The 16,762-nt window shown below is 33.5% G+C and overlaps 3 protein-coding genes across 4 annotated transcripts; 1 reads left to right on the forward strand and 2 right to left on the reverse strand.

Annotated features, from left to right (window-relative positions):
- Positions 1-948: 948 nt before the first annotated feature.
- LOC107935120 (uncharacterized) lies at positions 949-2,786 on the forward strand. Of its 2 annotated transcripts, none has more exons than XM_016867673.2 (5): positions 949-1,087; positions 1,347-1,392; positions 1,527-2,035; positions 2,258-2,405; positions 2,535-2,786. In XM_016867673.2, exons 3-5 carry the CDS (start codon positions 1,537-1,539, stop codon positions 2,593-2,595), a joined length of 708 nt encoding a protein of 235 aa, XP_016723162.1. In that variant the 5' UTR covers positions 949-1,087; positions 1,347-1,392; positions 1,527-1,536; the 3' UTR covers positions 2,596-2,786. The 2 variants fall into 2 exon arrangements, with proteins under 2 accessions (XP_016723162.1, XP_040933285.1); XM_041077351.1 differs by lacking the exon at positions 949-1,087 and adding an exon at positions 1,120-1,199.
- Positions 2,787-3,656: 870 nt separating this feature from the next.
- LOC107935133 (desiccation-related protein PCC13-62) lies at positions 3,657-5,231 on the reverse strand. Its single transcript, XM_016867687.2, has 3 exons — positions 4,852-5,231; positions 4,539-4,764; positions 3,657-4,133 (listed from the first exon to the last, which is right to left on the reverse strand). The coding sequence occupies exons 1-3, from the start codon at positions 5,181-5,183 to the stop codon at positions 3,750-3,752; spliced, it is 942 nt and encodes a 313-aa protein (XP_016723176.1). The 5' UTR covers positions 5,184-5,231; the 3' UTR covers positions 3,657-3,749.
- A 7,992-nt stretch (positions 5,232-13,223) lies between these two features.
- Positions 13,224-15,826, reverse strand: LOC107935137 (galactinol synthase 2). The gene is made up of 4 exons (XM_016867691.2): positions 15,417-15,826; positions 14,470-14,790; positions 13,718-13,852; positions 13,224-13,625 (listed from the first exon to the last, which is right to left on the reverse strand). The coding sequence occupies exons 1-4, from the start codon at positions 15,714-15,716 to the stop codon at positions 13,383-13,385; spliced, it is 999 nt and encodes a 332-aa protein (XP_016723180.2). The 5' UTR covers positions 15,717-15,826; the 3' UTR covers positions 13,224-13,382.
- Positions 15,827-16,762: the final 936 nt, after the last annotated feature.

Below are 16,762 nucleotides of genomic sequence, written 5' to 3' on the forward strand. Positions count from 1 at the left end.
AAAAAAAGAATTTATTTCATGAAATTTTAGATTCATTAACGTATCATCTCTTAAAGTTGATGCTAGGATTTAGGGTTATATATATTATATGGATTTTTCTTTGATGAATTATTGCAGCAAATATCGTATCTGATAATGTTTAAGCAAATGGGTCCAAAGCAATGAACTCAGCTGCAATTAATCCAAATACATTATTATTTTCTTTCATGACAAGTCACATTCTACGAGGCAGTAAAAATCAGTTAATTATCAGTTAAGAATTTTTAAAATCGAATTCATCGATTTTATCAACTTTTAATATTAAAATATGTCATAAGCTTCTTTATTTTTTCAAAATTTAAAATTTAGTTCTCTCAACTTTTTAAATTTTAAAATTCAGGTCCAATTTTTAATATTGTTAAAATTATTTTGTTAAATTCAGAATTATTACAATTTTTTTAATTAACTGTCTGTGTGAGTAGTTTCTTAAAAAAATTTATTTATTTTTAACATCAAGTCACTAACTTTATTGAAAACATGTGATGGGTTCTAAATTTTACAATAATATGATTGATACATTTCAAATATTTATATGATTACAATAACAATTACTATCATAATTATAATATACGTAAATAAATTATAATCAAAATTAATGTTACATATTCTAATCAAAGAAAATCAAATAACATCCAATTTTAATAAAGTTAATATTTATTATTTTAAAAAAATAATATGATTTTTTTTCTTTTTCATTTATAGTTCAATCGCAAAAACCGCATTTAACAATGTTTTCTAAATACTAAATCTCTTTAATAATAAAAGGACTAAACTGATAATGTTTCTATAATAAAGGGATCTACTAGGTAGTTTTACCCAAATTTGAAATCTATCAGTTTCCACTTACCTAGTACTTTCCAATTTCCCTCCTCACCCTTTATATCTTCCTTTTCCTAATTAATTAATTTAATCCAAAGCTATTAAAATTCTAAATTGCATTAATTGATTCGGTCTATATATAAATTAAGCTTTTGTAGACTGAACTAAAGTAGAGCCTATCTCTTGTTTCAGCATTGGATCTGGGTATTTTTCTTGCTTTCACTGGAAGGTATATATATATATATTCTTTTTATATATCTTATTGTTATTTATCTGATAAAGAACCCTATTTTCTTTATTGGGTATGGATGAATGTGGGGTTTTCATTGGTACATTTTCAGGTTTTTGAATCGTTTTTATATTTTTTTCCTGCTTTTTATGCATTGGCTCTGTTTCCAATGGCTTTTGATGTTCTTTTTTCTTTTTTGGGGGGTTTTGGATTTTATGATTTTGTGATTGAATCTCTTATATTCTGTTGATTATTTCAGGGTTCTGCTCATTGGAGGTTTGATAGTGAAAGTGTTCTTCTGGGTAGTAAGTTCAATAACAAAGCTAAATTGCATTTATTTAAAGCCGTGCTTTTTGTGTGAATTTTTAAATCTGAAAAAATCCCCAAATTTGTAATGTATTTGTATAGATTGAGATTCTGACAGTTAGGATTTTGATAGGTTGATTAATATGGCTCCTAGAGATAAAGATTTAGAACTTGGAATTGAAAATGGGGTCATTGATAATGCTAGAGGAGAAAAAGAAGATTATAGCATATGCCCTATTTCAGACATTAGCCGACCCGTTGTTAAGGTTAAAGGTGGTTTGGCCGATGATAGAGTGTCGTTGTCTGGTGATGTTTCGAGTTGTGGTAGTGTTTGTGTGGAGAACACGAATGGCGATGGTAAAGATGCTAAGGACAACCGATTAGCGAAGGAGAAACGTAAAAGCTTGGGTTATAAGAAACCTCCTAAACCTCCTAGGCCACCACGAGCTCCGTCCTTGGATGCGGCCGACCAGAAGTTGATTAAAGAGATTGCAGAACTTGCGAGATTGAAACGTGCACGTTTGAAAGCCTTGAAGAAGATGAAAGCTGCTAAGGGAATGGGAGCGACATCTTCTAACAGCACCAACAACATGCTTGCTGCTGTGTTTACCGTCATTTTTTGTATTGTCATGATCTTTCAAGGTAATGTGTTCACTATCTTGCAGCTTGTGGTATGACCATTGCATTATTTATGGTGTATATGATTTGTTTATGGCTTCATTTCATTGTGATTGGCGGTAAAGATGCCTGATATCTCTGTCTCAATTTATCTGGTATTCAATTCTATTGGATGGATACTATATATGCAACCTCGGTTTCCAAGCCTAGAATATAGCTTAAAATTTGTTTGCTGTTTTTATGCAGGAATGTCATCCGGGAACAGACCGACAAGTTTCCAAGGTTCACCTGTGCTAGCCGGAGCCAGAGCAGTGAAGGGCGGTCTAATTTCAGTCCAGTTCTCAGGGAAACAATCTGCCAACATACCAAACCAACCCGACTCGGGATCTCCCTAGTACGTAACCCTTCATATCGGCAACACAACTTGATATTGCATTTCTATACGTTCTGGGTACTTAAACCGAATCAATTAAGATAATAGAAGCAATGGTAGTGATTTTCAAGTCTGCTTTCTTTTTTGTAGTTTAGTGGAACAGGTTGCGGGTCTAGACCCTTGGGAAAAGCCGAAAAGATCTTCAGGATAAGCCATTTCTCCAGAAGATGTTTCGTATTAACAGCCTTGGTATCTCTGGAGTTTTAACTTTTCCTGGTAATTCATCCCCGGACTGTTGTATGCTATTTGAATAAAGCTGAAAGGGATCGAGTGAAATTACCATGTAAATTTTTGGCCATGATTCTCAAATCTCAAATAATAATAATAAAGTATAATAAATTTGAAAACCCAGTGATTTGAAAAAAAAAATTGTACAATAATTATGTTCTTGCAAGTTGACTTACAAATCTGAATAACTATATACCTATATATATATATGTTTTTTGAGCCTGGACTTTGGATTCGGGTGTAAGTGTTGTTACGACACGGATATTTTTAATTTTAGCCAAGATTTTGTTTGTATTTCAAAATTTTTCGCATCATAGATATATTATATATCCGTGTTTAAAGATCTATACGTTATTAGTGTCGGATATGAATATACTTGAAGAAAAATGAAGCTTCGGGTTTTCTTTGTTGTTATGGAACATTTGTTGTTTCTTTCTCAATGGATTGTACAGTTCATAATGGTATCATTTTGCAAGTGATGTAAGAGTTTGGTAATAAAATCATAATTAAAATATATCATGAGATGTTTAGAGCTTGATCTGATTTAGAATATTTTAATTTTTTAAATAATAGAATATTTAATTTTAGGATTGATTTGAATTTGTACCAAATCCAGATGTTGAGTTCATGTGTATTCACGTGTGCTTGTTTGTTTAATCTGTCTCTAACTTCTTCCATACCTTTCGGGTTTTTTCCCACCTTAACCCGGACTTGATTATTCTCAATGTAATTTGATTTGATTTGATTTAAAATTAAATATTAATTTATTTGATTTAAACTCGAACTGAAAAGTCAAAGTTATAATTGATTCAGATTTGAGATCGATCCTATATGTCATAATTTATCGTTTTTTAATATTTTTTTATCAAAATGGAATAATTAATATTATATATGAAAAGGGTCACTATCATTGTCACTACATATTAAACTAACATAAATAAAAATGTACTATTCTATCAATCTCAAAAGTAGGTAATAACAGAATTTATTCAAAACATATTTAATTATTATGGTTTAGATTAACATCTAAGCTCCAAACAGTACAACATATATTACTTGCTACATTACCATGTTACGCTAATGGTAACCATTGGGTAAATGGGACCTAGCAATTCTTCCACCAGCTCCCTTAGGAAAGAACCCACCAGGGATGCTTGCATTGCCACTTCCATACACAATCCTCAATATCTCTTCCGGTGTTCGATTGTAGGCGAGCGAGAATTGATCCCCAGCGAGCACGTTGCCTTGCACTCTGCCTTCGGCTCCCTCATTTACTTGAACCGTAAGGCCTTCATCTTTGCTCCCAGCACGTCCTAGTGTGTTTCTAAGGTTTGAAATCCGTCTCGTGAACTCGTCTACATCTATATCATACGGAGGAACCTTCACTTGTCTAAGCGGATATAGTAATGCTCTTATAACAGCATCTTGCCCAGATTCTATCCCTAGGAGGCCTGAAACCAGCTGCAAACAAAAAAGTTACGTCTAAGGTGAGATCTTATTATAGTGGAATTTCATGAAATCCTTTATAAATAAATGATTGTGGTTAAAAGATAATATTAAAAAGACTGTAGCCGTCTGATCAAGCTATGTTAAAAATTAAGAAATTGAGCAAGTAATCTAGAATTTATTAAATTGGTTACTGAATACATTGTTTTTTTTTTAATTCAGTTTTTCTTCTTCTTTTTTTTTAACTAATTGAATTGGTTAAAAGGTAAACTTACATTTTTCGATGTAAACCATATGTTTCATGATCAACAATGGATTAGTGTTCCTTTATCTCTCTCTTTTTTCAACTGTTGATTTAAAAGGATACTACTGCAACAAAGCTTAAAAAAACTGAAAAAATGGGTTAAAATGGTGGCTTACCTTCCTTGAAGTGGTGCTAAAGAGCTTGGGGATAGTATCAACATAGCCGGTAAGTCCAACATAAGGGATCAAATAGGCAGCAATGAGAAAGCTAACATTATTAGCATAAGGATTAAATGGGGGTTGCAATGGCCTATCAAATGCTTGGTCCATCACTTTTGCAAATGTTGATGCACTTAAATCAAGTTGTGGCCTTGGGAACCCCCTCACTACGTTTATAATTGCCCTGCAAATATACATATATCTAGTCATCACATTCAAGTGCATACATACATACATACATACACACACATATATATAAATAGGTACTGACTTTATGTGGCCAACTTCTTGGTAACCAAATTGAAGGATCAAACCATTGGTGATACTGTCAAGGTTAGCCTTTTGGGCACCAATAGGAGGTGGACTACCCCGAGTTAAGTTAGGAGCTACCCTTTCTAAGCCTTGGCCAAAAGAACCGAACAAGAAGAAATCAGCTTCTAAATACTCGAGGTTCAAAGAAAACTCCAACAAATCCACATCAAAGATGGGTAATATGGTGGCATTTAAGTCTAAAGGGTGTGCAGAAGGAAGAAGAAGAGAGTTTATAAATGAAGAAATGAAAACAATAGCTGCAAAGGAAACAAAGCAAGGTGCCAATGCCATGGTTTTTACCTAATTGATGTTGATGCATGTCTCAAGGGGCATTGCCCTTATTTATATATAGGCAACGGTGAAAGTACCTATGAAGTCCCTCTATTAAAGGGACCGGATCAAATTAGTCCTACTATTAAATAGACCAATTTAATCCCTTCACTATAAAAAAAGAATCAAATGAAGTCAAATTGGAACACAATTAACATTTACTATTTAAAAAATTACATGAAAACTATTTTTTTTATTTACAGTACAACTCCAAACAAAATATTTCATTCGAAGAACATAAAAAGCTTTCAAAATATAACTCTGTTAAACAATAAATGACATTTTTTAAACTTTAAATGTTACATCTATTCTAATTTGACCTTATTTGATTTTTTTTTTATGGTATTGAAACTAAATCGATTCATTTAATAGTAGAATAATTAATTTAATATAGTTCTTATAATAAAGAGACTTACCAAGTACATTCACTTGGAGGATTGATGTGTTAGCCATGAAGGATTTGGTTTAATGGAAACCATTGTCTTTGTATTATGGTTATTGGAATCGGACCAAATCAATTAGATTGGAATCCAATTGATATATTAGTCTAAACAAAAAGGTTGAACCGGGTTTTGAGCGAACTGTCTGAAATTTGTTGAATCGACGATTGATTTAAAAGAAAGAGGGATAATTTTTGGTATAGTGACAATTAAACACTTAATATTTAAATATTTTGTTAATTTAACCCTTAATTAAAATAGAATAATTAATATTATATATAAAAAGGGTCAATAACATCGTCACTATATATTATCTCATTCAGTTACAAATTATGATCCATTATCATATTTCTATAATTTTGTCCCAAAAGTTTTACACCGCTGGTGAAATTGCTCCTATGTAATAAAAAACATTAATCAAGCCAGGAAGTTGTTTTGGAGGGTAAAAATTGAATTATAATTTTTTATAAGAGTTAAAATATCTTATAGCTTTATAATTTTTCTAAGGATTTAATCATAATTTTATAATTTTTAAAATATCAAATTATAATTTTACCATATTTAACTTATAATTAAAGGAATTAAAATACAATTTTCCTATTTTAAGGGCTAGGCATCCCTAATCAAAAGAAATGAATTATTAAAAACACATCTTTATGTTAATTAAGTAATAATAATAAAACTATTAACATTAGTTAGAGAGATATGTCAACATTTAGTCCTTAAACTTGAAAACTTTTTCCACTTTAGTCTGTGAATTTTTTTTATTTACATTAGTTCCTAAACTTGGTAGTTTTTCTTGATTTGGTTTCTAAACTTGGTAGTTTTTATGCTAAAATATTTTAATATATATATTTTTTATATTCTTTAAAATTTAAAGCATTTCGTGTGATGCCATGGCATTCTCTTATAGCATCACATCGTCACATCTTAACTGAATTTAAGTTCATGATCAGATTGAGGAAAATTACCAAGTATAAGGACTAATTAATTAAAAAAAACCAAAATGATAAAAATTACCAAATTTAAATACCTATTGAATAAAAAAAAATCAGTTTATCCCTACCTCAAATTTACATTAAAGTATCGAAAGATTAAAAATAACATATAAAAATTAAAATTTCAATGTTTAACCACTTCTTCGCAAGTAGATATAGGCAAAAAAAGACCAAAAAAAATAAAAGACTCGTTAAAGATGATAATGAAAATCATGCATGTTGGTTATAGAAGAAAACAAAAAAATTGCATGTTTTTTTATGTGAATATCATGGAAACCTTGAGAAGCATGAGCATGTAACTCGTTTTCTTACCAGACTATATGATTGCCACCACACTGCTGTTGTTCCAATAGGGTCGGAAGCGTGTAAATTATTGTACTAAAAAATCACACAAAGTTCAATTCCCAGGGAAGAGAGGTGGATCACATGGATCTCTTAAATACCAAGTCTTTCCTTAGACAGAATATCCCTTCTATAGTAATTTAATAGCACAATTAAATACTACTATTATACCCTCAAATATTGAAAGAAAAATAGGACAAGAAAGAACACAAGAGATTTAACGAGGTTCGGTAAATTATACCTACGTCCTCGGGCACTAACACCAGATGATAACTTTACTATCTCCAAAATATTACAAACAAATAGAATTCCTTAAGAATTCTCAAATGGGAGAAGAGAGAAAACTAAGAGAGAAAGATTGGTTGGGATGGTTGAAATGAGAAATGGTTAGGCCTATTTATAGTTGAAGTTCAGGGACTAACTTGCAAATGGCCTAAAAAATTAGGGACCAAAATTGCAATTATCCCTTTCAACTTTAAACAACTTGCCAACTATTTTTTTTCTTTCGGTGCCAATTGCACCTCCCACCATTTTTGACTTTTCAACCCCTTTTTTAATTTAACTTATCAACAATCTCCACCTTGAAGATTTGATTAGGATAATCACATCTTCACACACTTCCTTCAACTCCCCAAATTCGATAAAGCTATCTTTTGTAGTGCCTCCAAATGCGCTCTCGAGCGCCATACACCTAAAGGTGCTCAAATTCTCAGGATGTTAATCAAGTTCAAACAATGATTAAACTTGATTGTTGTTACCACCTTGGTCATCATATCTGCGGGATTATCTGTTGTCGGAATCTTCTCAAGTAGAATTTTTCCTTTTTCAAAGACTTCCCGCACAAAGTGATATCTTACGTCGATATGCTTGGTTCTTGAATGATAGACTTGATTTTTCGCTAAATGAATAGCACTCTGACTGTCACAATATAGACTAATGTGACTTTGAACAACTCCCAAGTCTTTCAATAATCCATTAAGCCAAATAGCCTCCTTAACAGCTTCTGTAACTGCCATATATTCTGCCTCTGTAGTAGACACAGCTACTGTAGACTGTAAGGTAGACTTCCAACTCACTGGGGCTTTCGCAAGAGTAAACAGATACCCCGTAGTTGAACGACGTTTATCTAAATCACCAGCAAAGTCGGAATCAAAATATCCAACTACAAACTGACCAAGTGCTTCATCCTGTTCAAAAATTAAACCAACATCTACGGTTTTTCGAAGATACCGTAGAATCCATTTCACAGCTTGCCAATGTCCTTTTCCAGGATCATGCATATACCTGCTCACAACTCCAACAGCTTGTGAAATGTCAGGCCTCGTACACACCATCGCATACATCAAACTCCCAACTGCATTAGCATATGGGACTTTTGCCATATATTCTCTTTCTTCTTCAGTTTTCGGAGATAATTGAGCACTAAGTTTCAAATGAGAAGCAAGTGGGGTACTTACATGTTTTGTGTTTTCATTTACACCAAAACATTGTAATACCTTTTTCAGATATTGCTTCTGATTCAAACAAAGCTTGCCTCTCTGTCTATCTCTACTTATCTTCATGCCGAGAATCTTCTTGGCCTCACCTAGATCTTTCATCTCGAACTCTTGATTCAACTGAGCCTTCAGCTTATCTATCTCATTTTGGCTCTTCGAAGCGATTAACATATCATCAACATACAAGAGTAGATAAATGAAAGATCCGTCATGCAGCTTCTGCAAATACACACAATTGTCATATTTGCTTCTTGTGTACTTCTGCCTTCTCATAAAGCTATCAAATCGCTTGTACCACTGCCTCGGGGATTGCTTCAATCCATATAGCGATTTGTTAAGCTTACAAACCCAATTTCTACCACCAGCATCTGTGTATCCTTCTGGCTGAGTCATATAGATCTCCTCTTCTAACTCACCATGCAAGAAAGCCGTCTTAACATCAAGTTGAGCTAGCTCCAAATTCAACTGTGCTACCAAGGCCAACAAAATTCTAATGGAGGAATGCTTCACAACAGGGGAAAATACATCATTGTAGTCAATTCCCTCCTTCTGAGCGTAGCCTTTAGCTACCAATCTTGCCTTGTAGCGAATATCCTTCTTGCTAGGAGATCCATCTTTCTTTGCGAATACCCACTTGCATCCGATTGCCCTTTTACCTTTCGGTAATTGCGCCAACTCCCAAGTATTGTTCTTCCGGAGAGACTGCATTTCTTCATCCATGGCGCTTTTCCATTTATCACTTTCTAAGCTTTGCATTGCTTCTTGATAAGTGATAGGAATATCATCAACAACGGGAAGGGCGTAGGCCACCATATCAGTAAATCGAGCAGGTTTACGAATTTCTCTCCGTGGCCTTGCAACTGCAACTGGTTCTGGTGTACTTAGTGGTTCTTGGGTCAGAACCTCTTCAACCTCTAATTCCTCCATTGTGGCTGGAGAATTAGACTTATTAACTGGGCAAATCCCCATCTGCTCAAACTCCACCTGTTTTGGAGTACACTCCACCTGCTGTGGAGTATTGCTCGTCTGAATATCTTTATCTGCTACCTTTTTCAATGTGGCAGATTCATCAAAGGTAACATCTCTGCTACAGATCATTTTCTTTGTGCTTAAGCACCAAAGACGAAATCCCTTCACTCCAGAAGTGATTCCCATAAAGAGAGCTTTCTTTGCCCTCGGATCTAACTTTGACTCCTTCACATGGTAATATGCAGTGGATCCAAACACATGTAAGGAATCATAATCTGTAGCCGGTTTTCCAGACCATACCTCCATAGGAGTTTTTCTTTCTAATGCAGATGATGGCAAACGATTAACAAGATGGCCAGCGTATGTCACAGCCTCAGCCCAAAATTGCTTGCCCAACCCAGCATTGGACAACATACATCGAACTTTCTCCAGCAATGTTCGATTCATACGCTCTGCCACTCCATTCTGTTGTGGTGTATCCCTAACTGTGAAGTGTCGAACAATACCATACTCTTGGCACACATCGAAGAACGGATCACTTTTATATTCCCCTCCATTGTCCGTCCTAAGCCGCTTGATTTTCTTGCCAGTCTGGTTTTCGATCATAGTTTTCCATTTAAGAAAAACTCCAAGCACTTCATCTTTAGTTTTCATGGTATACACCCAAACTCTTCTGGAAAAGTCATCAACAAAAGTAACAAAGTAGTGTTTTCCTCCCAACGAAGGTGTTTTGGAAGGCCCCCACACATCTGAGTGAATATATTCCAAAATACCTTTTGTATTATGGATAGCAGTGCCGAATTTCACTCTCTTTTGCTTTCCCAGAACACAATGCTCACAAAATTTTAATTTGCAAGCCTTTGCACCTTTCAACAATCCTTGCTTTGCCAGAATTTGCAAGGATTTTTCGCTGGCATGTCCCAACTTCATATGCCACAACTGCATTGAGTCCAAGTCTTTGTTACCGGAAGCTGCAGCGACTGCTCCAATAACTGTACTACCTTGGTAGTAATACAAGTTATTTTTCCTGATGCCCTTCAATATCACAAGTGCGCCAGATGTCACTTTCAAAATCCCATCTCTCATAGTAACAACTGAACCATTGGATTCCAAGGCTCCCAATGAGATGAGATTTTTCTTCAAACTGGGCACGTACCGAACATCAGTCAGAACTCTGGTTGATCCATCTTGATTCTTTAATTGGATTGAACCTATCCCAACAGTTTTACAGGCATTGTCATTGCCCATATAAACAACTCCTCCATTTAGTTCTACTAAATCAGAGAACCACTCCCGGTTAGGGGACATATGATAGGTACAACCTGAATCCAATATCCACTCATCTGAGTGGAACGACGATGATGATGCAACTAGTGATAGTTCAGAGTCACTGGTATCATGCTTTGCAACACAAGCATCTACAGCAGCTTTTCCCTTACTCTTCAGCTTTGGACAATTTTTCTTCCAGTGGCCTTTCTCATGACAAAAAGCACATTCATCTTTCCCGAGTCTGGACTTTGACTTTGATCTCCCCTTTTGAGTTTTCTTCCGAGTGTATGAACGACCTCGGACTACTAAAGCTTCTGTATCTCTGATTGAGTTTTTCTGTTTGTCCTTCTTTCTCTGTTCATAACTGTATAAGGCCGCACAGACTTCGCTCAGAGATATATCACTCCTGCCATGAAGTAGAGTAGTTTCTAGGAACTCAAACTCCTCAGGAAGTGACCCCAAAAGCATCAAAGCCAAATCTTCATCTTTGAATGTCTCATCCATATTCAGCAAATCAGTGACTAACTGATTAAATTTGGTGATGTGATCATTCATTGTGGTACTTGGGACGTATGTGAAGCGAAATAGTCTTTTCTTCAAGTGGAGCTTATTTTGACTGTTTTTCTTCAAAAATTTTTCTTCAAGTGCCACCCACAACTTATTTGCAGAAGTCTCCTTTGAAAAAGCATACCTCTGCTCTCGAGAAAGGCATGATCGAATTGTGCCACATGCCAACCGATTGATCGCCTTCCAATCTTTCTCCTGTACATCATCTGGTTTCTCTTCATCAATGGCAATGTCTAGACCCTGCTGAAAAAGGGCATCTAGAACCTCACTTTGCCACATACCAAAATGGCCCGTGCCATCAAAGATCTCCACGGCCAATCTTGCATTTGCAATTGTCGGTCTTGTCCACATGGACGATGTTGAAGCTCCTACACCGACCGTTTTCTCCATAATCTTTCAATATACCTAAGGAAATCTTTTCTGATGTGGAAGATCAGTTTAAACTGCAACCACAGAGCATACTACGATTAACCTTCGGCTCTTGATACCACTTGTTGTTCCAATAGGGTCGAAAGCGTGTAAATTATTGTACTAAAAAATCACACAAAGTTCAATTCCCAGGGAAGAGAGGTGGATCACATGGATCTCTTAAATACCAAGTCTTTCCTTAGACAGAATATCCCTTCTATAGTAATTTAATAGCACAATTAAATACTACTATTATACCCTCAAATATTGAAAGAAAAATAGGACAAGAAAGAACACAAGAGATTTAACGAGGTTCGGTAAATTATACCTACGTCCTCGGGCACTAACACCAGATGATAACTTTACTATCTCCAAAATATTACAAACAAATAGAATTCCTTAAGAATTCTCAAATGGGAGAAGAGAGAAAACTAAGAGAGAAAGATTGGTTGGGATGGTTGAAATGAGAAATGGTTAGGCCTATTTATAGTTGAAGTTCAGGGACTAACTTGCAAATGGCCTAAAAAATTAGGGACCAAAATTGCAATTATCCCTTTCAACTTTAAACAACTTGCCAACTATTTTTTTTCTTTCGGTGCCAATTGCACCTCCCACCATTTTTGACTTTTCAACCCCTTTTTTAATTTAACTTATCAACAACTGCAACAACAACAGCAAAGCAGCCGTTACAATTGCTTGTTTATGACGGCTTACATTCTTAATTTGGACTCCATAGATCATGTTTCTTTCATGGTTTAATCAATTACTGCATAAACCCCAGATGTCATAAGAATTTGTTCGTGGCCAAAAACCTCAATCCCATGTCTTCATTTTAGATGTTTTTTGGTAAGATAAAATGGGTTAAATTTGACAAAATTGTGAGACTTTAAGATTTTTACTTACAAAGTGATTAGAATATCAAATTCATTTCTCTATTATTAAATGAATCAATTTAATCCCTATACTATAAAATAGAATCAAATAAAACCAAATTGGGACACAATTAACATTTACTATTAAAAAGGTTACACGAAAATTATTTTTTTCATTTACAGTTCATCTCCAAATAAAATATTTCATTTGAATGACCATAAGAAACTTTCAAAATATAATTTTGGTAAACAATAAATGACATTTTTTATATAAAAAAATGTTAAATCTATTCTAATTTTGCCTTATTTGATTCTTTTTTATAGTATTAGGACTAAATCGATTCATTTAATAATAGATGGATTAATTTAATATAATTCTTATAATAGAGAGACCTACCAAGTACATTCACCTAGAGGATTGATGTGTATAATCAAAAAAGATTTGGTTTAATGTCAACCACTGTCTTTGCATCATGATTATTGAATTCGGACCGCAATTGAATTGAAATCCAATTGATATAGTAGTGTAAACAAAAGATTCAATCTGGTTTATTACATTAAAAAAAAAAGACATCATAACAATATTCTAACATAATAGTAGATTAATCGCCTTAATTAATTAAGGGAAAAAGGGGTAAAATTACAGAAAACAACTTATTTATTTCCCAGTATCATAACAGTGGGCATTAAAAAGCCACATACTCAACACAATAAAAACTTACAAAAAAATTAAAATTGTTCTAAACTTTTATTAAAACACCATAATAATAATTAATAATCTTTATATGCTTGTTAAAATTTAAGCAGCTGAGGGAGCAGTCCACTGGGGGTTAACAACACCATCATCATCTTCAGACAAGGTAGTAGAGACCAAGGAACCAAGCTTTTCTGGTTCATCAATGGTGGCTCTCGTAATAACATTATTATTCTTGTAATCCAAAGATTCATCTTCATAAATATCCCACCATTTCTTCACCAATAACTTTATATCTTCCCTATCCATGTTCTCTTCTTTACCGGTGTACCTCCATGGCTTTGATCCCTGTAAAAACATTACATGCATGCATTCGTGCATGTATATTAACTTCATTTCATCATGGATGGATGAATGGATGTAAGGGAGATGGTTATTACCGCAGCACAGTAGTGAACGACTTTGACTTGGTCAAGATCTATATTTTCAGGGTGACGCCATAGTAGAGCCAAGACAAGGTTGTAAGTAGGAGGGATTGGTTTGTAAATATCCCTAAAGAACATATTCAGAAAGTCCTGCAATTGCAATTTTCCCATGAAAACAAAGGGGTCAAGTTTGTGATTTTATTGAGAACAAGAAAATCTTGTGCTCACATCCAACTTAATTAAAGCCAATTTAAGATTATATATATTTGAAAGCCGATTTAAGATTATATAAGGAATATAAAAATGGGGTCAAATTGTTGTTTTAACCCCTCTACTATACTCAAATTAGGCATTTTATATACTTCCTTTACTTTATAATAGAAAAAAAAGAAAACACCATTAACTATTCTTTTTTAAACAATGAAGTAGATTTTTTTTCTTTAAAAAATCCATTTTAATCAAAATAATTAATGTATGAGGAGTAACACAAAACGTAGTTAGGGAAATGGGGACTTGGACCCCAAAATTTTATAACATTTTCATTAACCCTATCAATTTTTTTAAAAACAAAAAATTAATTAGACTCTTGAAAATTTTAAGCCAGCCAAGATTTTTGAAACTTTTAATTGGATTCTCCCAAAAAATTTTAAACTTCTCAATTACGAAAATTTAAACCTTAATTAAGTATCCTAGAGGGACAAAAATCAAGATTTGACCTAAAAATTTAACTACACACAAACACAAGAAAAAAAAATTTGATTAATTACCTGCTCAGCAAAAGAAGTAGGAGGGGTGACTCTGAGGGTCTCTAAGAGGCGACAATAAGTGAAAAGGCAAGGTTGATAAACGAACATGCCAGCATTGAAGTAGCGCGGCGGCGGCCACCCCATTCCAACTGGCCACTTCGTCTTTTCCGGGCATTGCTGACAATATCCGATCTTGTATTGAGGAGAATTGGACCATGTTTTCTCACAGAAACAGTCCATAACAGCATAAAAATACCCGTCCTCTAACTCGAAAAGGTGATCAATATTGTCCATAACTTGAATGTCACCATCTAAGTATATCATTTTCTCATATTCCACAAACTACAAAAAAAAAATTAACTAATTTGATATATATTGATCACATCATGAAAAAAAATTGGGAGTCAAAAAGTAATTTTACTATTTTATTAATTAATAATTTTATAAAACTTTCAGGGATTTTAGAAGGAATTCTACCATTTTGGTGGTAAATAGTCTTAGCAACATGCATGTAAAACGACGTAAACATGTTAAAAAAATCATGATAACGTATAGGCGGTGTTTAAAGGTGAAATTTTGGTCCTTCTAATATGTTCAAATATGAGATTTAATCCTTGTAATTTAATTTGACGCAATTCTTAGGACTGATTCTTTTAACGTTGCAATGAGTGTTTTTAAGAGGAAAATCATTTTCGGTATTTTAATTAAAAGAGTATTAATTATATAATAATAGAACGATCAAATTGTCCAAAATTAAAATACATCGATTCTTCTATCAATATCTCGATTTTGAGTATAGTAAAAAGATAAAAAAAAATCATATTTTAATTGGATTTTAAATAGTTTTTCTGGACTAAACTACATATGGATAACTAAACTAATCTACGTACACAACGTGCATATCGACTACATGGATGTCATGCATGCACGCCAAAAAGTAAAGATTTTCTATTTTAAAATTTAATTACCTCCCAAATACGAAGTTTGGAATAATTGATGACATAATAAGCCATGGCAAACTGGGTCTGATTCTCCGGCGGATAAACCGGTTCAATCTCTCGAACAATACATCCTTGGGACCGAAGGATCTCGCGGTGGTCGCATGGCACATCAGGGAGAACAGCCACCACCAAAGGGTACAACGATTTAGCCTTCCTTAAACCCTTGGCTAAACCAACAACACCTTTGACATAATCACCATTGCCGGCCAAGAAAGTCACATAAGCTCTGTTGGGATTATTACCAGAGACAACAACATTTGGGGACATGTTTTTTTGTTGGACCAAAAAAAAGAAAAAAAGGTTATAAAGTTAAGGTAAGAAATAAGAGTTGAGAGAGGCCGGGGAATTGGTGAACACGAAGGGTTTGGGTCTATTTATAAGGGTTTTCAAGAAATGGTGGTGAAAAGAATTTATTAAAGGGCAAGTTTTTTTAACTCTTTTAAAGGTGAATATATATATATTTTCTTTTTTGAGATTTAGCAAATTTCGAGATTTTAAATTTAAATCATACTTTTCTTGAATTTAATTTAATGTAGAGATATACTTACACTACATATTACGTTTTAAGAGAGTTATCTAAATAAAGGTCTATCATTTATTTTTCAAAAATTTAAACTAGATGAACAATCCTTAATCACCATATCAAATATGAAAGTTGAAACTTATTATTCTTATAATTTCTCTTACCTAATATAAATATTTAGATATCAAATAAATTTAATCTCGAAATAATTTTGGAGAATATTTAATATTTACTTCCAAAAATGTTTGATTTAACACAAAGGGTTTATAAAAGGAGCCTTTATTGGATCATAGTTAGTGTCTCATAGAGGGATAAATCCAACGGTTGAGAAACTAGCAATGAGTACATTTGGTGTTAATTGGACAGTGTTGATTTACTTTATTGTACACATGGCATTACCTTATCAAATTGGTAGTCGGTTGGTGAGGATAATTCATAACAAAAAGGAGATAAAATAACTAACATTTTGGAAGTTAACTTACGTGGCTACCTTTTGATTTTTTATTATTTTTTAATATGCCACGTGTTGATATTTCTTTCGCATAATATACAAATCGTACACTAAAAATATTTAAGTGTCCAAATGCATTAAAATTCATGTTTTTTTTAGATTATTACTAAATTAAATTAAAACTCCATTCATTTAGGTTTGCTTAGACAACATAATGTAATTGTTAAGGTAATAATTACGGGCAACTAATTAATTTTTTAACTACCTTAATATTAATTTTGGAATAAATAATTTATGTTAATTTTATTGGAGAAATAAAAGGATGCGCCCTTAATTTGA

The sequence above is a fragment of the Gossypium hirsutum genome, chromosome A09 (assembly GCF_007990345.1).
Source record: "Gossypium hirsutum isolate 1008001.06 chromosome A09, Gossypium_hirsutum_v2.1, whole genome shotgun sequence".
Classification (NCBI taxonomy): domain Eukaryota; kingdom Viridiplantae; phylum Streptophyta; class Magnoliopsida; order Malvales; family Malvaceae; genus Gossypium; species Gossypium hirsutum.